General features: G+C 52.1%; 1 protein-coding gene across 1 annotated transcript; it reads left to right on the top strand.

Annotated features, from left to right (window-relative positions):
• Positions 1-307: 307 nt before the first annotated feature.
• On the top strand, positions 308-18,641 carry TRAM2 (translocation associated membrane protein 2). The gene is made up of 11 exons (XM_041480975.1): positions 308-525; positions 7,966-8,029; positions 10,184-10,293; positions 10,503-10,619; positions 12,201-12,259; positions 12,790-12,874; positions 12,958-13,028; positions 13,693-13,797; positions 13,925-14,083; positions 15,031-15,200; positions 15,814-18,641. Exons 1-11 carry the CDS (start codon positions 406-408, stop codon positions 15,885-15,887), a joined length of 1,134 nt encoding a protein of 377 aa, XP_041336909.1. The 5' UTR covers positions 308-405; the 3' UTR covers positions 15,888-18,641.
• Positions 18,642-21,016: the final 2,375 nt, after the last annotated feature.

Genomic DNA, 21,016 nt, shown 5'->3' with positions numbered 1-21,016 from the left:
ATGCCGGCCCCAGTACCGGTGCGGGTCGGGGCGGTGCCGGCCCCGGTCCCGGTGCGGGTCGGAGCAGTGCCGGTGCCGGTGCTGTTCCCGCTGTGGACCGGGGCGGTGCCGGGTCCGGTCCCGGTTCGGGCCGAGGCGGTGCCGGGTCCGGTGCCGGTGAGGGCCGGGGCGGTGCCGGGTCCGGTCCCGGTGCGGGGCGGGGCGGTGCCGGTCCTGTTCCCAGTGCGGGCCGGGGCGGTGCTGGGTCCGGTCCCGGTGCGGGCCGGGGCGGGGTCGCTGCCGGGGCCGAGCGGAGCCGGGCGGGCGCGGGGAGGGCTCAGGCGGCGGCGCCTGCGCGGGGCCATCGCGGCGCTCCGCGAAGTTCCGCGGGGCCCGGGGAAGTTTGGGCTCGGCTCGGCCCCGGCCATGGCCTTCCGCCGGCGGGCCAAGAGCCACCCGCTCTTCAGCCAGGAGTTCCTCATCCACAACCACGCCGACATCGGCTTCTGCCTGGTGCTCAGCGTCCTCATCGCCCTCATGTTCGAGGTGAGACGCCCCCGCCGTCGCCCCCCGCCGGGACCGGCTGTCCGTGTGTCCCCACCCCGTGGACGAGGTGACCCCCCTTGCTCTGCATGGGGTGTCCCCTCCTGCGGCTGTCCCAGCTCGGGAGGGTCCCCAGCCGGCCCAGGTGCCCCTATCCCGTACGGGGAGGGGGCTGTGGGGTGCGGGACCCCTCGGTCTGGGGACAGAGTGCCTCCCCATTCATTCCCCATCGCTCACCCAGCACCGGAGAGGTTCCCCACATTCCCACGGGGACCCAGCCTGCTGCTGGCTTTAGGGGTGGCACATCCTTCTGTCCCCGCTCCAGTCTGCCGGGGCTCCCTGGCTGAGGAGGGGGAGCACAGGGGGTGTCAAACCCCTGCCCCAAACCCACCGCAGCTGCCGGGCTGTGATGTCCCGAGCACTGAGGGGCGCATCAAGCGAGAAGCCAACCCTTGTCTGATATTCCCATCTCTTGGAAATGGAAGATTTTTTTTTCCTTTTTTTTTCCGCCTTTTTTTCTTTAACAGTAGCCCTTTCCCAGGTGTTTTCTCCGCAGCCCGCTGACCCCGCGCCGTGGGACGAGCACCGGGGGCTGCTGGGCCTGGGGCAGAAGCCGGCGGCTCCCCGGCCTTTCCTGATCCCGGCCATCCCGCTGAGCTGCGGGCCACGGGAAGGCATCCACGGCATTCCTTCCCCTGCCGGGGTGGCCGCAGACCCCCGCAAGGCCGCTGTCCCACCACCGCCGTGCCGGGAACGCCGCTCTGTCTCTCCCGCTGCTCCGGCTCGTTCCCTGTCCGCCGGCTTTCCCCGTGTGCTGAGGCTTCGCTGGGCTCCGGGCATCCCGCGCCGAGCACCGGGCCGTGGTCAGCGGCACCGCCGGCCGGGACCTCCCCGCACTCCCCCGCTGAACCCTCCCCTTCGGCACTGCCACGTTTCAAAGCAAATCCGGATGGGAAAGGGGTGGCCGGGGGGCCTGGCGAGGGAGGAAAGGCTCCTTCTGTAGCAAATCGCAGGAGGAGGAAATCCATTTCCTTAATTCCTCCCCGCTGGCACCCCTTGCTTTTCTATCCCCCTCTTTTTTTACTGCGAACTCATTGAATGAACGAGTCTCTTACAGCACTCGAACCCTTTTCAACGTCCTTGTGCATGTATGTATGTTTATTTAAGGGTTTCAAAACTGACTCAGGAGGGCCAGCTGTGTTCCAAAGCCACGTGCAAATGCTGCGAAGTTGGGCTGCAAGTTTCGTACTCGTACTTTAAAAAGAAAATACCACTGAAGTTGCGTCTCTCTCTCTCAGGGTTTCTCCCTGCAGATGGGTTTGTTGCATGTTGGGAGCCCCATCCTGGTGAAGTGGTACCTGGGCTTGCTGCTGTGGTGCTTTTGGTTGATATGGTGCTGTGACGGCAGTTCTGAAAAATGATGAGCCTACCCCCGTGGAGGTGGCAGCAGGGAGGGGTTTGTGGTGTATGTGGGTTTTTTTAATGTATTTTAATTAAATCTCCCTCGGATGCTGAAGGCAGCAGTTCGCTACTCTCCAGCAGACCTCAGGGAGACAGTGCTTGTCATGCCAGGGTGGCTTCCAGTGCTCCCTGTGGCTGGCAGCATCATCTCTTGGCATGGGGTTTGGGGCAGCTCGTGGTCCTTGTGGGTATTTCAGTTTACTTTTGTTTTATTATTACATTTATTCCTTCTGCTTTCTTTTCCCCTGGAGGGGAAATCAGCCTCTGCCCTTGCTCAGTCTCCAAACCATCCGTCCCTGTTTGTGCCACCTCTGTGGTGAGTTTTGGTGGCAGCTCTGATCCCTTGCCATGGTGAGGAGAACCTGTCACTGTCCCTTCCCCTCCTTCTCCTCTCATCCCTGCTTCCCACTCTGCAGCCAGGCTTCCACTTTCCCCAATGCCAGTGGCCACAGCCAAGCTCAGGCCCAGCGGAAAAGGCCGAATCCTGCTCACAATAGGCTGTTTCCTGCAGGGAAGGTTTTTTTGGGAAGACACAAATAAGATTTTTAACCTTTTCCCAGGCATCCCTCAGGAGCTGACTGCTTCCTTGCTCCAGTACCCTGCTCGGGATGATGCTGGGGGACTGCCACGGGTCTCCCACTGCTCAAGCACAGCATAAGCTACACCTTGAGCATCTTTTTGGCTGCACAACCTTTCCCCATCCACATGGATTCACCAAGCTGGTAATTCCTCTGTGGCAGGGAGCAGGTACCGGTCATGATGGGATTTAGAGGCTTGGGGCTGCTCATTGGTGTTCCAGGTGATTTGATTATTCCAGTGTTGTGTGTGTTTCTGAGGATCATGGTGTTGCTCAGGGAGGGAAGCCCCAGGCTTGGAGGGAGTTTCCCCATAAAGACCTATGCTGAGCTGGGCACTACAAAAGTTTTTTATTTTATTAGCCAGCCCTAAGCCTTCAGGGTGTGAAAACACGCTTGGTTGTGCAGCTGCCTGGTGCCAGAGAGAGATTTTGCCACGTGTGTGTGGCTGTTGGAGCCCAGAAAGAAAAATCTCCCTTTTTTATTTTTGGTGAAAAACTATTTTTAGTGAGTCTGTATAGAAACGTGAAACAGGTGCTTCCCATCCTCATGCAGAAATTACTTTGCATATCTTTTTCCACACTGCTTTGCAGAAAAATGAAGCAAAGGCCAGGCTGGGTTTAAGCTGTGTCCCACCAGGGGTGGCTGCTGTGAGCGGTGTCTGGTCAGGTTTGGGGAAACCTTTGCTGATTTTGGAGAAGTTTCTATATTAGATGAGGGCTGCTGTTGTAATCTCTAATGTAGGGAAACTGAGGCTCAGCCTTATGCCTGGGGTGATGAAATAAAGCTATAAACCATTGTTTTAGCAATGGTTCCATGCCCTTTCTGGGCTTTCCCCCTGTGCAGATCGTGGGATGTGAGTCACGGGCTCCCAAACTCAGAGTTGTGACACTCAGGAGAAGGCGGCTGACGAATGAGCTGCTATTTCCAGGCTTCCTGCTAAATATACTTTCCCCTTCCCGGTCCCCTCCGTAGTACTCTAAAAATTAAGGCCTTTCCATTGTTAATGAGGGAAAACAAAATGCATTCCTGCCTCCCCTGGTCTTTGCCAGATGTGGGAATCGAGGCATGTGAGGGATGTAGGGGTTGAGTGCTGGGGAAGAGTGGAAAAAAGGTAAAAAAGCGCAGTATTTAGGTCTACTTTTAAAAAGGGAATAAACAGGAGGGAGGGTGAGGCAGTGGAAATAGTGTCATGCTGGGGGATGAGTTTGTCTGTGGGGGCAGAGGGGCTGCACCGCCCTTGGGAAGGGCTTTTTGTCAAAGGCAGATGTTTACTTTGAAAGGCTTTGGTCCAAAGTTTGGGCTTTAGTTTACATATAGGGCCTGTGTCAATCCATACTGTGCATCAGCAAGTTTGTGTTTCAATAAACTCTGGCTAGCGAGGGAAAAAAGAAACCCAAAGCTGTGAGAAAAGCCCTTGGACAGCATTTTGTCTGTAATTAGTTTGAGTTGTTTTTCAAGCCATGGAAATATTTTCCCGGCTCAGACTGCAGAAAACTCCCCCAGCCTCCCCTGCCAGAGGTTTGGAGCTGCTCCTTTCCTCCAGAGTGGCTTTAACTCAAGCAGGACCATGGGGATGGTGGCATGCCTGGGGGTTCCTGGCTGTGGTGAAGATAAATCCCACTGGGATGAGGCTTTGGAGAAGGGAAATGTGTTTCATAGAATCCTGGAATTGGTCGAGTTGGAAGGGACCTTAAAACTCATTCCAACCCTCTGCCATGGGCAGGCCAACTTCCACTAGACCAGATTGCTCAGAGCCCTGTCCAACCTGGCATTGAACACTTCCAGGGATGGGGAGTCCACAACCAATCTGCACAAGCTGTTCCAGGATTTTGTAGAATGTGCTGGGGAAGGATGCTCAAAAATCATCCCTTATTCCTGAAAATATTAGTGTTTGGGAGTTGCAGTGGGTAATTTCTGGAAGAGGTGCTAAACTGCCTGGTTGTGTGTGCTCAGACACCTTTTTAAAAGCCACTTGCACGTCTGAACAAGTGGAGTTGGGATTTTGATGTGGAGCATTTCATGGCAGGGGTAACACCAACATCTTCTAAATTGCTGGGTGGGCTCTGAGCACCCTGGTCTATGAAAGGTGTCCCTTCCTATGGCAGGGGGTTAGAACATGATCTTTAAGGTCCCTAACAACCCCAACCATTCTGGGATCTAAAGAAAGGATGGAAAGAGCTTTGCTGTTCCATATTAGGCTGCAATCTCCAGGCTAGGGGGTTGTGGATTTTTCCAATCACCACATTATCAGGGAGCAAATGCCTGGTAAATGTGGCAGTAAATGTGTGGTAGTAAATCTGTGGTAGTGCTAGGATTTCTTGGCTTTACCCCAGGCTAGGGGGTTGTGGATTTTTCCAATCACCACATTATCAGGGAGCAAATGCCTGGTAAATGTGGCAGTAAATGTGTGGTAGTGCTAGGATTGCTTGGCTTTACGTATTGCTCTGCCACCCAGGGTAGCAAGGTGGATGTGCTGATTTGATTTCTGGCCATGAGGAACAGCCTCATCCCTGTCCTGCCTGATCCAGGCATCTCAGGAAACTCTGGTCATGGTGGACACACTGAGTTTTCTCTCTTCACCATCCATCTGCAGTTTGGTCCTTGAGTTAGTGGCTTTTACCAGCAGAAAGCCACTCACTGCTGAGGATGTTGTTCCTTCTTCATGGCTATAGAGAGCTCCCAGGACAGCTGCTTCCCAAATTTACCTGGTTCAGGCACACAGAACCATAAAATCATTAATGTAGGGAAAGACCTCTAAGGTCATTGAGTCCAACCATTCCCCCAGCACTGCCAAGGCCACCACTAACCCATGTCCCCAAGTGCCACATCCCTCATGTAAGGCAGGATGAGGCTGGGATGAGGAACATCTCCCTTTGCATAGAGGTGACCTTAATGCAGGTCAGGGAGTGCATGAGAAATAAATATATAGCATTCGCTACCTGGTCGCTGCTCTGTTTACCCCCTGGAGAGAAATCCCTCTCCCATCCTCTAAAAAGTTGTGCCAGGAAGGATTAGGTTGGATATGAGGAAAATTTCTTTGCTAAAAGGCAGTCAGGGATTGGAACAGGCTGGAAGTCATGGAGTCACCATCCATGGAATTGTTAAAAAATTGTGCAGATGTGGCACCTGTGGCCATGGCTTTGTGGTGGGCTTGGCAGTGCTGGGGGAACAGTTGGATTTCATGATCTTAGAGGACTTTCCCAACCTAAATTATTCTATGATTCCATGAATTGTGCCCCTGCCAGTAGCAGTTTAGTGGCAGCTCTGGCTCTGCTCTCTGCCCTGCAGGGCAGAAGCATGCCCAGCACTTCCTCTCCCATATCAGCATCTTGTTTCAAAGCAAACAGACAGCAAGTCTTGTGCCTCTGAATAATCCTCACATTGCTCTTCCCACTCCAAACTTCTGCTTTCCCTAGCTGCCTGTGAAATGCTCAAGGCAGGCTCTGAGGAGTTTTGCCATCCCTGGTGCTCATCCCTGTTTCCCAAGCCAAGGAAACCTGGTTTTTGCCTTGCAGCTACCTGCGTCTAGGAGGTTACATTTGTCTTTGGTTGTTAAAATATTTCACTGAGACTTGAAGCAACCTTCTACCCCTCTGTAAGGAAAGGTGGGGGGTGCTGGGGTGGCTCCAAAGCTGCTGTTGGTTCTCCAGCCCACAGGAAGCAAAGGCAGGTGTGGAGATGGCACAAAGCATTACTTAATGGAGGAACCTTCCTACCAGGTGCTCTGGGAAAGAAGATCAGGAGAATCCTTGGAAACTGTGCTGAGGCTGAGCTCTGTCCAGGCATTGCTTCCCATCCTGGAGATACTTTGGGGCCATTTTCCTGGACTCACAGCTCTGGCCTGTGTCCTCTCCAGCAGGTTAGGAGGCTTCACCTGGAGATGATGTCTTATTCCCAGCTGTTTATAGCAATGGATGTCAGCCAGGTACTCGGGGAGCTGTAAATCCATCAGTGCCTGGTGCCATTAGCATGTCCATGACACAGCCGCCCATCCCTGCAGCACCACAGCCACCACTGGCTCCATGCCTTTGTTTCATGCTCTGTGTCAGCCTGTGGCAAGGTTTGGATGTAAACTCCAGGTCCTGGATGTGCTGCACAACTCTGGGATGAAGCAACTTGGCTTTCCCAGCCAGCAAGGTCTGTGGGAGCCAGAAGTGTCTCCCTCAGCCAGCTTGAGGCCAGGCGATGCACTTTTTCCATTCCCACCCCAAACTCTGCCCATGGTCTCCATCTCCTGCATCTACTCCTCCACAAACAGAGCACAACATGTGGGATTTTTTTTTTTTTCAGTGGAAAAAACAATAAAATCCCCTAACATCACAAAAACATGCTGTGGAGTTTGCTGTCCCCGAGCTGGGGCTGCCTGCACCAGTTGCTCAATGCTGGTGGTGGCAGGATGGGAACACTTGGCAAAGTCCCCTAGCTTCCCCCACAAGCTGTGGAGCAATTTCCAGCTGGGATTTTAATATCCTGCAGCTCTGAAGCAGTGGCAGCCATGTCTGTGTGAAATGCAGCTCATCTCCGTAGGTGTTTGACGGGCACAGGTTTTTTTGGAAATGGTTGTGTTTGAGGGTGGGTGCTTGTGAAGCGTTGGAGGGTTGGCTGGGAGCCACTAGAAAGGGAAAATCTGTGACCTGCTGCCAGTGTGGGGTTGGATGGGATGAAGGCATGTTTGGTGTTGGATGTCTGTGCACTGGATTTTGCTGTGGCCCCAGCTTGAGGGTGCTTTGGTCTCAGAGGTGCAGTTTTGGGGTGTCCTGTGGGGTGGATGCTCTGCCCCATCCCCACAAAGCATCCTGCTTTGCTGCTGGGAAGGAGCATTCCTTTGAATTAAAAGCAATTTAGTCAATGGCCATCTCTCTGCTGATCAGTGACGGGATCAGAGGGAATGGCTGGGGCTGTGTCAGGAAAGGTTTAGGTTGAATATTAGGAAAAGGTTCTTTCCCCAGAGGGTGGCTGGGTACTGAACAGGCTTCCTAGGGAATGGTCACAGCCCCAAGCCTGAGAGGGTTCAGGAAGAGTTTTGACAATGATCAGGCACAGGACAGGATTCTTGGGGTGTCCTGTGCAGGGACAGGAGTGGGATTTCAGTGATCTTTTTGGTCCCTTCCAACTCAGGATATTCCATTATTCGATTTTATCATTCAGTAAATGAAAAGTGAGCAGCACAGCCCTGGGTTTTGGATATCCTGATACCTCATCCCAGGCTTTTTTTCCCCTTTTTGTCCATGCATCTGGGATCTTGTGGGTGACCAGTGCGAGGTTCAGTGTTTCTGCAAGTGAAGCTGGTGCTGGCACATCTCCCTGGGTGATTTGCCTTTCCCATCATGATGGGAAAAAAACTGGTCCAGAGGAATGGATTTAACAACTGATTTGTCTCTTCTCCCCTCTGTGTCTTTGACAGGTCACAGCCAAGACTGCCTTCCTGTTCATCTTACCTCAGTATAATGTTAGTGTGCCTACAGCAGGTGAGAGATGCCTCTGCTCCACAAATCCCAAGGGAAGGTTTAATCTGGTTTGTCCCACATCCTCACTTCCAGCTGCCTTGGACTCACCCTCTACTGATCAGCTGCTCAGGGTCTTGTCTGGCAGTAAATGCAGTCTGGCAGAGATGTTAAAAATAAGATATTTTGGGAAGAGGCAAAGTTTGAGTTGCTCAGAGCACTCTGGTCATGTTTGCCAGCCCTCTTGCTGCCAGGGTTGGGAAGAAGTGCTTTCTAGGGAGTTCGGAGGCTTCCTCCCTCTTTCTGCCATGGCCAGGCCACTCTGTGCTCCCTGCAGGATGAGGATGCTGCTCCAAGCCTGGTCAGGCAGGATCCAGCTGGTGACTGCCTGTCTGGAGCAGCTTCTTGTCCCCCTGAGGAGCAGGAGGGATTTACCTCTTTGCCAAGCAGCAGGGGCTGTGCATGTCATCCCTGTCCTGCTGATTTTTGGGGATGGCACCTGGAGGGGAGGGTGTGGAGGGGCACATGGTGCACAACATCCCTGCTCCAGGCAGGTTCTGATTCACAGGGAGTAGATTCCAGGAGGCTCTGAGCTGGTGCAGCTCAGAACCAAATGGACCAGAGGAGGTGTCCCAGCTCCCAGCCAGGAGGCTCAGCCCCTGTTATTCCTATTTTGGCTGCTGATTGCTGCCTTTCTGGCTCAGAGCCCCTCTGGATCTGGCAGGGATCTGGGCACTGGCCTGGAGACAGCAGGAGGTGCTTTGGGTAAAGGCCTGGGCTTGGGATGAGCCAAATGCCCGGGGCACAAAGCCTGGCCTGGTGGCAGAAAACTGAAATTAATTGGGAGTGTTTGAGTAATCATCCAAAGAAATAGCAGGGCTGGGATTAGGGGAGCTACAGTGAGGCAGACATGCGGAAGATAAAAGCTCTGCCCTTAAAGGTTTTGGTTATGGCTGAAGGAATCATCCAGATTAAATTGTGGTCCCTTCTCACCTGTGGCACAGTCCAGACAACTTCTGCTACTGGGTTTTTAATGGTTTTGTTCTTTCCTGATATGAGAAGTCCCAGGGGGCACAGAAACATCTCCCTAGGACCAGGTATTGGGGTGTCAATATAGGGCATGAGCTAGTGGGGAGAGAGATCTTAGTGCAGCAACTTCTTGGGAGGAATCTAAATTTTTCCAAGGCTTTCCCACATCTCCCACATCTCCTGCTAGAGTTTCTGAGGTGCCCTGGCGAGAGGAGGCAGAGCACATGTACATGATATTATTTTCTTTGGCCTTGCAATTCTGTCTTTTACCTTGCTCTGGGATACAGGCACCATTTTAACCTCAGAGTCTGCACAGCACCAGGGGCTCCTAAGGACAGGGTGTTTTCTTATCCTTGTGCCAGTTGTGTTCATAAATCCTGTTCAAATCTTAGAAATCTGGAATGAAGCTTTCTTTAGGGTAGGCAGGGCTGGTGACAGAGCAGTCTCTTCCCTGGTATCAGGAGAGGACAGATTGGATCAGGGTGAGGGAGAGCAGCAGCCAGGAGTGGGCTGAGCTTCATGTGATGATACTTCTTTCAGCCTTCCCAACTCTGCTTCTTCCCATAAGCTTCAGGGCTGAAAATAGTCACCTAAATGCAGATGTCTGGAGTATTTTGCGTGCTGCTGGGTCTCCTGTTGCTCCAGAAGAGCACAGCTTTCTGTGGGTCCTATTTCTAATTCACCAGCCCTGTGCTGCTGCCTCAGATCTCTGAATAGCAGAAGGCATTTAGGCAGCTGAATCCCACTCCAGCAGTTTTCAGGGAGGAGTGGGAGATCATAAGGAAGTGTTAAATAATAACTGAGGGGGTGGAAGTCCTATCCCAAGCCCTGATGTTCCTAGTGGGGCATCCCTGATCCCGTCACTTGCTTCAGCCTCCCATGTCTTCATCCCTCCAGGTGATAAATTCCTATCTCCACAGCTGAGCTGTCCCCAGTGGCAAGGGGAAGCTTTTAGTGTCCTCTTCCTTGAGGTGTGTATCTGTAAGAGGGGAAACCACCCAGCTCTGCCCTGAAGAGAGCCCTTTTTCCCTGCCACTGGCATAGTCATGACCTCTCTCTGGTGTCCCCATCCAAGCTACTCCCCACTAAGCCCTCACCTGGAAATCTTTGGGCCACGGAGGTCTGACCCACACTTTGGTGTCTTTGCAGATGGAGAGCTGGTCCAGTATCACTATGGGCTGAAGGATCTGGTCACCATCCTCTTCTACATCTTCATCGCCATCATCCTGCACGCGGTGGTGCAGGAATACGCCCTGGACGTGAGCGCCATTCCCTGTCTTGTGTCCTCAAAATACCTCAAATCCCACGGGGGGCTCTGCACTTAAATGCTGTTCTGGCGTTGGTCTGGGGGCTGAGGTGGTGATGAGTGAGCCTTCATCTCTGGAGGCTGCTCAGGATGACGAGGAGGGGAGAGTTGACAGTGGCTGATGTTTTCTTGTTGTTTGTCTCTCCCTCTGCTCCTTCCCAGAAAATCAACAGGCGTCTGCATCTGTCCAAGGTCAAACACAGCAAGTTCAATGAGTCAGGGCAGCTGGTTGCCTTCCACCTCACCTCTGTCATCTGGTGCTTGTACGTCGTGGTGACGGTAAGGCACGGTGCTGGCTGGCATTTGGGTTTCCAGGGGGAACTGTGGGTTCTGGAGCACAAAATCCCACTGGCAGCAGTGTCCCCAGCCAGCTTCTGGACCAAAACAGGCGCATTTCAGTCAGTTTGGTTTTCAGCTGTGGTGGATCTTTGCAGCCACTGCCTGAGGGCATTTTTAGGAGGTCCTTCTCCTGTATTGTACAAAGCACAGGTAAATGGGCTGTGAAATATTTTTGGAGCTGGGCCCCAGAAATCCTGCCTGGCCCCATCATCTCCATCCTCTGCTCCAGGACCTGATGCCTTTCTCAGCTTATTTTCCTCCTTGTGTACATTCAGTGTCTTGAGGTTTCTGGGTGCCTTTTGTGGGGTCATGGGGCTAATGGGCAGAATTTTGGGATGCCTCTTTATTGTTCCTTCCTTGGCAAGCTGATGGGGAGGGAATCTTTGAAAACAGGGAAATCTTGCTGATCCTTGGGGATGTGTCAACCCAAAGAAATCAGAGGGAAAACTGTCATTTTGGGAAGGAAGGGGGAGGGAAGAATTTTTTGGTGGGAGAAATCTGACTGTTTTGGCAGTGTGAAGTAATGATGCTTTGTTAACTGCAGCCACTGGGGTCTAGCTGTGGTCTGCAGTGTCTCTGGGGATGGATCCTTGGGGAGACATTCCCTCCCCACTGCTCAGAGGGTCTTGCCAGCCCTTCCTGGAGAACTACTTTTCCCTTCAAGGCCAGCATTTCTAGAGATCTGCTAGCACTACCTCTGCCCCATAGAGCTCTGAGGAAGAAAGCTTTGGCAAAACAGTTGATGCTGCTGGTTCTGGGCTCCCCTTGCCCAGTGCCAAACCCATCCCTCAGCAGCTGAGGGGCTGGTGCCTCCTGTACAACCCAGATTGCTGTGATGTGTCCCCCAAACACCCAACACATGCACAGCAGGTCACTCTTGTGCTTCCCTAGCCTTCCCCAGCTGAACAAATGGGTCTTGGGACAGACAGGGAATGGATGATGGTGACTGGGCAGGACAAATTTCCCATGCCATAATCTTCTTGCAAAGCCCAGGGCAGCATCTGTGTGGCAGGAGTGAGAAGGGAGTCCCATCCTGTAAGGCAAGGGGTGGAAAATGAAACTATCCAATTCATATCCAGTTATTACTGTTGGTGTTTTCTGTTCCTCTGTCTCTTCAGAAACACTTCTTGTTGCTTAAGTGCTGCTGGGGATGGAAATGCCAGTGGGCAAGAAGCCTCTGGACCATGCACACGGCTGCCTGAGCCATGCTACAGGAATCTCACCCCTACACCTCCAGAGCATTCCAAACCCCAAAATATCCTCTCCTGAACTTGGGACCCTCTGTGCAACTGAGCAAGCAGCCTTCAGCCCCCAAACAAGGGGCCTGGTGAAATTTTAGAGGTGTGCTAGAGACCCACAGATGCAGAGCTCAGCCTCAGCCTTGTCCCTCACAGGGAACGTGGTTTTTCCTGCAGGCTGAACTGGGTGTCATCCCCAGTTCCTCGTTTCACTGTACTATCAGCCCACCCTCTCATAACCTGTTTTGTTTTGCTGAAGTCTTGCTTCTCTTCTCTTTTTCAGGAAGGATACATTTCAAACCCCCGGAGTCTGTGGGAAAACTACCCGCATGTTTATCTGCCGTAAGCACTTGGGAGGGCATTTTGTTCTGGGGCTGGCCACTTCCTTTCTCTCCATGGTTTTCCTGCTGGGAGTGGGGTGCTGACAGCACAGCACCCTCTGCATGCACCCTGCAGTGAGACCATGGGGAGTGGGGATATCTCATTTGTGCGCCTGAGGAGGGGTGTTCCAGAGGTTTCATGAGGAAGGCCCTGTGGGCTTGGGTATTCATCCTGCCTGTTTCCTGCATCACTTAGGAAGGTCTCTTTGCTGTTCATTTTTCACAGCAGAATGTGTGGGGGATGAACCTTCCTTCTTGGTTTTTTACAAAAGTGAGGTTTGCTGAGAGCACAGAGACCACAGCACAAGCATCTGGATAAACTCTGTGTGCGGCTCTCTCGGCTCAACAAATAATTTCAGCCCTGAAATGATTTCTCCTAAATTCCATGGCTCCAGAACAGTGGAGGGATTGCTCAATGCTGCCCTGGCACTCGGGCTCTTGGGGTCCTGCCTTGGCCTGGTCTGGCTCACGTGGCTTCTCCCTGCATTTCAGGTACCAGGTGAAGTTTTTCTACCTGTGCCAGCTGGCGTACTGGCTGCACGCCCTGCCTGAGCTCTACTTCCAAAAAGTCCGTAAGGTGAGAGCCAGATGGAGGTTTTGGGAGAGGGAAGGTGGGTGGACAAGGCTGAGAGGTTGATTTGGCTTTTCTGCCCCTGCCAGGAGGAGATCCCCCGGCAGCTGCGCTGCATCGCGCTCTACCTGCTGCACATTGCCGGCGCCTACCTGCTCAAGTGAGTCACCTGCCTCAGCATCCCTCCCACATCAGGGATGGGGCTGCTTCTGCCCTGGGGGTCACCTGGAAATCCTCACTGGTGTGAGGGGCTTAGAAGGAATAAATGGAATTGTTTCAGTGGAGAGTGACTTTTTACCTAGGCAGGTATACAGGACAAGGGGAATGGTTTTAAACTAAAAGAGGAGAGATTTGGATATTGGGAAGAAATTATTGCCTATAAGGATGGTGAGGCACTTGGCGCAGGTTATCCAGAAGGTTTCCCATCCCTGGAAGTGTTCAAGGCCAGGCTGAATGGGCATTGGAGCAACCTGGGACAGTGGAAGATGTCCAGGTCGGGGGTTGTAGCGAGATGATCTTTAAGATCCCTTCCCACCTAAACCATTCTCTGCTAAAAAGCAGAGCAGCCTTACCAGCCATAAGGTTTTATGTTGGATGTATCCCAGCTCTGCCAGTGTTTTGGACTGTGTTGATGGTTTGTAGACAGGGATTTCCCCTGTTGTAGTCCTGCCGCCACTGCTGCACAGAGGTCTGGCTTTGGGCTGGTGCTGCAGCTCATGGACAGCCGGGCTGAGGCTGCAGCTGGGTTTGAAGGATGAAGGTTGAAGGTTGAAAGATGAAGGCTGACCAGCCCAGTGATGCTTTTTTTATCTCTTCCCTGCCAGTTTAACCCGCTTGGGGCTGATCCTCTTGCTGTTGCAGTACTTGGCCGAGTTCTTTTTCCACATGGCGCGGCTGGTTTACTTCACGGATGAGAACAACGAGAAGCTGTAAGCAGGGGAGCTGCCTGGGGGTCCCCTCCTCCTCTGGAGCCCAGGAGAGCCTGGATCTTGCTCTCCCCTCCTGGGTGAACACTGGGGGCTGCTCCTGCCCACACGTCTGCTTGCCCTCCTGCAGGTTTAACGTCTGGGCCGTGGTGTTCGTGGTCACCAGGCTCTTCACCCTCACCTTGTACATCCTGGTCATCGGCTTCGGGCTGCCGCGCGTGGAGAGCCAGGCCCTGGACCCTGAGAGAGGGAACTTCTTCAGCTTCCTCTTCAACAATATTCTCTTCAGGTAGGAATGTCTCCTGTGTCTTCTTGACTGTGTTATTCCAGCATGGGTTTTTCTGAGTTTGGAAATCATGGAGTCCCAGAATGGTGTGGATTGTAAGGGACCTTAAAGTTCATCTCGTTTCAACCCTATCACTGGACCAGGTTGCTCCAAGCTCCATCCAGATGGGATCCAGACAGTGATGATCTGATCCTGATTCCATTTAGGGAAGGTCTTAGTGAGCTGAAGGGCGTGTGAAGGAAGCAAGGAGGGGTTTAAAGGCTACACAGAGCCAAAATGGAGGGGAAAAGTCAGGAAATTAAGTGTTAATCAAGTGAAGTTAGAAAATGCAAGCCTATCTTGGAGAAATGCTTGCACCTGTAAGTGTACCTCTTGTACCTGTAAGTGCATTTACATGGATGTGGTCAAGGAAAAGGCATTTTCCCTTCTGCTTGTTTTGCTGCCTGTTGATGTGGGAAGCAGAGGGTGGAATGGGCTCCTCATGCCTTGCAGTCTGTCAAGTCTGGGAGCCTTTCTCACCCTTGCAGCAGCTGTGGGTTCAGTTCAGAATTTGCTAGGCATGGTCATTCTCAAGCTTTTTGAAGCCGAGGACTGCTGGCACACCTGAGGATTTGAGGGCCTTTCTTACCTCCCTTCCACCTGTTAGATCATCCAGGGACATCGTGTCTTGACTGTGCCACTGTGGTTTGGGCAGTGCTGGTTGAGATGATCCTGTTCATCCATTCCTGCCTAAAGATGAAAGAATCAATGAATCAAAACCTGAGAGCTTTATGACGTGGAGGGAAAGGAAGGTGGCTGCTCTGGGCTCAGGGGTGGCAGAAAGGAGAGATGGTGGCTGGAGGGATGGCATCTGCCACATGGGGGACCTCAGCCCTGGTGTGGGGGGAAGGCCGGGCTGGGGGTGGCCTCGCTGCTGTGTTCTCAGCCTACCTCTTCTCCGCCCCTGGCAGAATGAGTGTGCTGCTGTTGGTGTGCCTCTTCCAGGCCTCGGTGATGTGGCGCTTCATCCACTTCCAGCTGCGGCGCTGGAGGGAGTACTGGAACGAGCAGAGCAGTCGGAAGCGAGCCGCCGCCGCCGCTGGCACCAAGCAGCAAACCAAGCTGCTCAAGAGGGACTCGGGTGAGTGCTGGAAGGGTGGCACTGTGGAGGTGTCAGCCCTGGGGTTCAGCATCACTCTGCTGCCTGTGCAGGGTGTCCCCAGCAGTGTCCTGATGTCATGGGGGTTTCCTCATGTCTGTGGGCCAACCCGGAGAGAATAAAGGGTTTGGCTTGTGCAAGGGACAAAGTTTATTTCTCCGTAGAATCAAAGAATGGTTTAAGTTGGAAAAGACCTCTGAGATCATGGAGTTCAACCTTTGACCAATCAGCATGGTGTCAAGCAGACTAGAGTGCTGAGTGCCACGTCAGGTCATTCCTTGGACACCTCCAGGAGTGGTGACTCCAAACCTCTCTGAGCAGCCCATTCCAGTGTTTAATCACCCTTTCTGTGAGGAAATTCCTTCTAATGTCCAACCTGAACCTTCTTTGTGGCAACCTGAAGCTATTTCATCTTGTCCTGTCCCTTGTTCCCTGGGAGTAAAGTCCCACCTGGCTGCACCCTCCTGTCAGGGGGTTCTGGCAAGTGAGAAGGTCCCTCCCGAGCCTCCTTTTCTCCAGGTTAAACACCCCCAGCTCTCTCAGATTACGCTCTAGACCCTTCACCAGCTCTGTGTCCCTTTGTTGCCATCCCCAGGTTACCATGAAAACGGAGTGGTGAAAGCAGAGAACGGAACCTCACCTCGCACCAAGAAGCTCAAGTCTCCGTAGAAGCCAAGGGTTGTCTCCTGGGGAGGAGGGCGAGATACCAGGACTGAGCAGCCCCTCCTCCTGCTCCTCTCGAGCAGCGTCTTGAAAGGCTCGGAATCATCTTCCCAAGGTGTCTCTCGCTCTCCTCCCTTCCTTTCTTGCTCTCGTGAACCGTTTGCAATAAAACCAAAAAGTCCCCATTCCCCTTCTCCCATCCCCCTCATAGGAACCTTCTCCAGCCCTCCTGGTTTTGCCTTCCTCTGATCGTAAACCAGCGTGCAATTTTTTTTTTTTTTTCCTTTTCTATTTTAGTGTTCGGTTATTTTGGTTAAATGGTTACAAATGTATCACAGATGGTTCCAAACAATCCTTTTTTCTCCTACAGCATGTTCCTCCCCTCTCTTCATGGTGCTTCCCTGAGCCCCTGGGACAGGGCCACGACAGCTTGAAGGCACCAAATGTGTGTTATGGGATCAGATTCCTGGGGGAATGTGCTGGGGCTGTGAGATCTGAGGCTCAGGGGTGCTCTCAGGTGAGATGGGGCACAACTGGCCAGCACTCGGCAGGATGGTGATGCTGCAAAGAGAGACCAGGGTCTGATGGAGGAAGCTCAACCCTGTCTTGTCTCCTGGTGGACCTCTGGTTAACTGGGGTTTTCTGAGCCCTGCTTTTGAAAGTTTTCAAGAGCTGGGCAGCAGAGAAAGGAGAGAACTTCCCTCTTCATATAGAAGGTCCACCTCCTAGCCTCTGCTTGCCCCAGCTGGGTTTCTCTTGGCTGCCCCGTGGTTGTTCTGGGCCTCCTAGCCCCAAGAGCTGGGCCCAGGGCTCTGCAGCTCTCAGTGTTTTGTTAAGGGGCAGGAGCATCCTCAGTTCCACATGAATCCTGCCCTGCTCTGAGTGTTGGCCTGGCTCTTGTCAGCCCAGCCCTTTGCCAGCTTGTCTGTGCCTCATGGACCTGGTGTTCTTGTTGCTCATGACCACATCCAGGTGACAGACGGGTTGCTGCAAAGAGTTTTTGCACAGTGGGACTGTGCCCCTCGTGCTGTCACCTCAGCCTTCCTCATCCCTACCATACCAGTCCAGCCATGCCATTGGCAGCCACCAGCTTCACTCTTTGTTTCCAAAGGATACAGCGCTTGTATCCACCCAAGGTGCTATCAAATCCAGGGTTTCTTCCAAAAATCCTAGCCCCTTCATCCCTTTCTGAGCTGTGAATGAGATGACAGGGAAGGAAGGCGAAGGAGGCCGGGGCTGCAAGGAGCAGCTTGCATTTTAGGAAAAGCCTGGCTTGTGACACATAGCTGTTAGCAGATGGAGTTGTCTCAAATCTACCTCAGAGGCCATCTGTTGCTGCAGACCACTTTCCCCTCTTGCTCCTGCCACCTCCACGTGCTGGCAAGAGGTTTTGTGGAAAGCCAGATCCCACCAGCTTCATCCCTCTCTGAGTCTGCTGGGGAGCAGCATCTGCTTGGGATTTCTTGGATCAGTGCCATCTCACTTGGCTTCTTTTTGGGGTGCCACGCCAGGCTAGGTTTGGCAGGTGAGCAGTGGTGGCACCTCTGTCCCCACACTGTCCTCTGGGGCAGTTCCTGAGCTGGGCTTTGCTGTTGGTGCCCCTCTTGTGCAGTGAAGTCGGCCGTAGCTTTAGTTCTGCTTCACCACGGCAGGAACAGGGGACTCGTGGTGTGTCCCTTGGCTGGGTGAGGAGAGGGACACAGAGCTGGGCTGCTGTCCATGTGCAGTCCAGGATTGATCCTTGGCGTGCCCCTGGCTCAGCCCTTGGGGGCAGCTGAACTCTGGCTCTCTCCGAGTGCAATTCCAGCTCGAGGCTGGTGCTGTTGTTCTTTGCACCAGTTGTGTTTTGAGGAATGGGTGACAGTTGATTTTCTGTCCTTCTTTGAGCTGAGTTGGGTTTTTCCCCCGTTTTCTGGGTGTCTTTTGTCCTTTCCTCCCTCTCTCCTTGTTGAGGAGGCACTGGAGGGAGAAAACATGCAGGGACATGAGGACAATTGGTCAAATTCCACTTGTTCCTCAATCCCCAAACAACATTTGAGTGTCAAATGAGAGATGCTGGCAGGAGAGGGCTTTCCCTGTTTTCAGGGGATCTGGGGAAGGAGGCTGGAGCAGAGCCCCTGGTGGTACCTTGCCATTGCTCCTCGCAGCCTGTGCTGGGAGGATAAGACACTTTCTGGCTCAGAGGCAGCGACAGGACCCGCGGTGCAGCGTGATCAGGGGGAAAAGAGCTTTATGTTGGGGAGGTCATGGAAAAGGCTTAGTGTCAGAGGTTTTTCCATTCTCCTGCCTCTTCCCATCCCCTTCCATCCACTGCCAGTGCCCTCCAGGAGTAACTGCTGGCTGGCACCTCCCCAGAGCCTCAGCCAGGCCTTTCTGCAGCACCAGTGCCTCGCAGCAGCCGAGCTGCTGACTCTGTTAGCAGGTGACACATAGAGCCCCCCAAAAACACAGCTGCTGAATGATTCCTCCTCCTGCCTGCTTGGCTTCAGGCAGCTTTTCCACTTGCACAATCCTATCTCTACAGTAGCTGGTGATGCTTTGTATCCCAAGTGCCTTATGTTGTAGCCTCTCTGTGCACTATAGCAGTAGCTGAACACCCTCCTTTGTTACTACATATGTACAACATGTGCTACATTTATGTGTTTTCTGTTTCCTTTTTGATAGAGCTACCAGGAAAAGGGACATTTGTTTTTGAAGCATTTCCATGTGTTCTTTTTATGATTTTGGTTTTTTAGACCTATAGATGATGGGGCTTTTTTTTTTTTTTTTTAATCTTATAAGGGGGGGGTTTTTTTTTTTTTTTTTTTTTTTTTTTTTTTTTTTTTTTTTTTAGCCCTCCCCTGTATTTAGTCCTCAGAAATTCCCATCCTTCTGTTAGACCCAAACCTGGCAGGTTAGTTTTTTTTGAGCTGAGCCTTTGTTGTGAGGCGATACCCACTGTCATCCTGGAGGTTTGCAATCCCATCTCCATCAGAGGGGCTGCCTTGGGCTGCTCCTATCTCTGTGCAAGCACAATCCCTGGGCTGCAAGCCTGCAGTAACTGCTGCTGTTTTTCCTGTGTCCATGTAATTTCTCAGCAGATCCAGCCTTCCTTTCAGCCCAAAGAGCTTTTTCTTGGAGCATTTTCATTGCAAGCCCTTAGTGGTCAGTCTGTCCTTGGCCTCTCTGCCTATGAAATGCCACGAGCTCACTTCCCTTTACTGGATGCTCTTCTCATGCCCCAACTGTATCATCTGCAGAAAACATAATGGAATTGTTGGGTGCGGTTGGAAAATGCCTCCAAACTCATCAAAGTCCAACCTTTAATCCAACACCAAGATCCAACCCTGAACAGGAGCTCTTGTCCACCACAGTGCAGAAGGTGATGGAGATTATCCAAAACTTCCATTGGAACATGATTCATTGCACTCTTGCCAAGGGCTTGAGGCTGCTTTAGTAGTCTGTGTCCATTACCCAACCTAAGGAGATCAGGAATTGAGTAGCCTGTGGTTTTTGGGGTGAAGTGTAGTGTTTTCCTGTCTTAGCATAGAAGAGCTGTGAAATACCAGCACTAGTTCTCTTTTCTTGTCTTAAGTAGTGGGAAAATGGGCTTGGGAAGAGAAGGGGGTGGAGGAAAAACAGATGTAGCATTTCACATACAGTTTTTGAGTGACTCTTACATTATGGGGCATTACAGTTGCATTTTATGTTGTTGTTGTTAGGATTCTTTCTTCTTACTCATCATGTTTGGGTTAGTAGTAGCCAAGTTCAGTTCCCCTGTAGGCCCCCTTACCTTCAACTCAGTGTTTTAAAAGATATTTTTGGTAGGTTTCCTGGTTGGAGGGAAGTGTGGTCGCTCTGAGATGTCTCTTCCTTGCCTCCAAGTGACTCTGGGAGCTTGGAGCCATCCTGCCTTTGCTGCAGTGCCTGGGGCTTTACAGCAGACTCAGGCTCTTGCCTTTGGTAGATGGACCCCAGGCTGTGTCAGCAGTGGGTGGAGGTGATGGGGTTTGCTTTACAGCCTTCCAGGAAACTTCTTGGGGGATGAAAGGCTGGTTTAGTAGGTTTTATACCCAGTGAGGTATGTTCCTCCTCCTTGGAGCTGTGTGTGGGGTTTTTCTGGGAAGAATGGCTGTTGGAGAAGCCAGGCAGAGGTGTGTGGTTTTTCCTCGAAAATGTTGAACTCGACTGATGAAACTTCAGCAAAGGAACTCGAGGAAAATTTCTGTTCTTCCATATTTATGCTTTAGTGCAAATTTCCTGATTTTGGATGGGGTGGGGGGGGCATTAACAGTCTCTGGTATTTTATCCCATTTGTTTCATTCTTCCTGTCACTTCAGTTTTTGTACGGATTTTGTTTGTTGTTGTTCGTTGTTCAATGACTTTTGTGATAAACTCAGCAGAAGTATTTTTCTGAAATAAATAAATAAAAGGCATAGATTCTTCCAGTGCTGTTTCAACTGATGCTTTATTATTGTTAAGCTGTGCATGTGGCAGGGACACCTTCCACTATCCCAGGTTGCTTCAAGCCCTGTGCAGCCTGGCCTGGGACACTTCCAGGGATCCAGGAGCAGCCACAGCTTCTCTGGGAAACCTGTGCCAGGGCCTCACCACCCTCACAGGGAACAATTTTTTCCCCAGTATTCAATCTAAATATCTCTCTCAGTCCAAAGCCATTCCCCCCTATCCTGTCACTCCAAGCCCTTGCAGCTGGGATTCGTCTTCCCACATTTCCCATGTCCACAGCATGGGCAGCTGCTCCAGAGTTCATTATTCGTGGCTGCTTTCATCAGAGGGAGTGGCGAATAAGGGTATTTGTAGGAGGTGATTTATCTGATGTGGTTTAGGCACATATTTTTGGTGAGCTATATTGTATATTTTGTGCAGCTGGCCCCAGACACACGACATCACTTGGCTGAGGGTTAGGTTACGGTTTCGTAGCCTGTGCAGAAAATAGTTTCTGACTTTCTACAGCTCAAGTAATTTCATCTGTAAGTTTTTGGTCTCTTGAAATCCAAGGTGGACCAGAGATTCCTGGAGTAATCCTTGGTCTGGGTGAGCAGCAGCACAAAACAGGCCAGAAGGGAAGAGCAGTGACCTTTCCAAACAAGGGGAGACAGGAGGGAGCTGTCACGTGGAGACTCTCATCTGTCTGA

This window comes from Pyrgilauda ruficollis, unplaced genomic scaffold (genome assembly GCF_017590135.1).
Source record: "Pyrgilauda ruficollis isolate IOZ18807 unplaced genomic scaffold, ASM1759013v1 scaffold54, whole genome shotgun sequence".
Lineage (NCBI taxonomy): Eukaryota > Metazoa > Chordata > Aves > Passeriformes > Passeridae > Pyrgilauda > Pyrgilauda ruficollis.
Note: the sequence above shows the minus strand (reverse complement) of the source record. Positions and strands in the feature narration are given on the sequence as shown.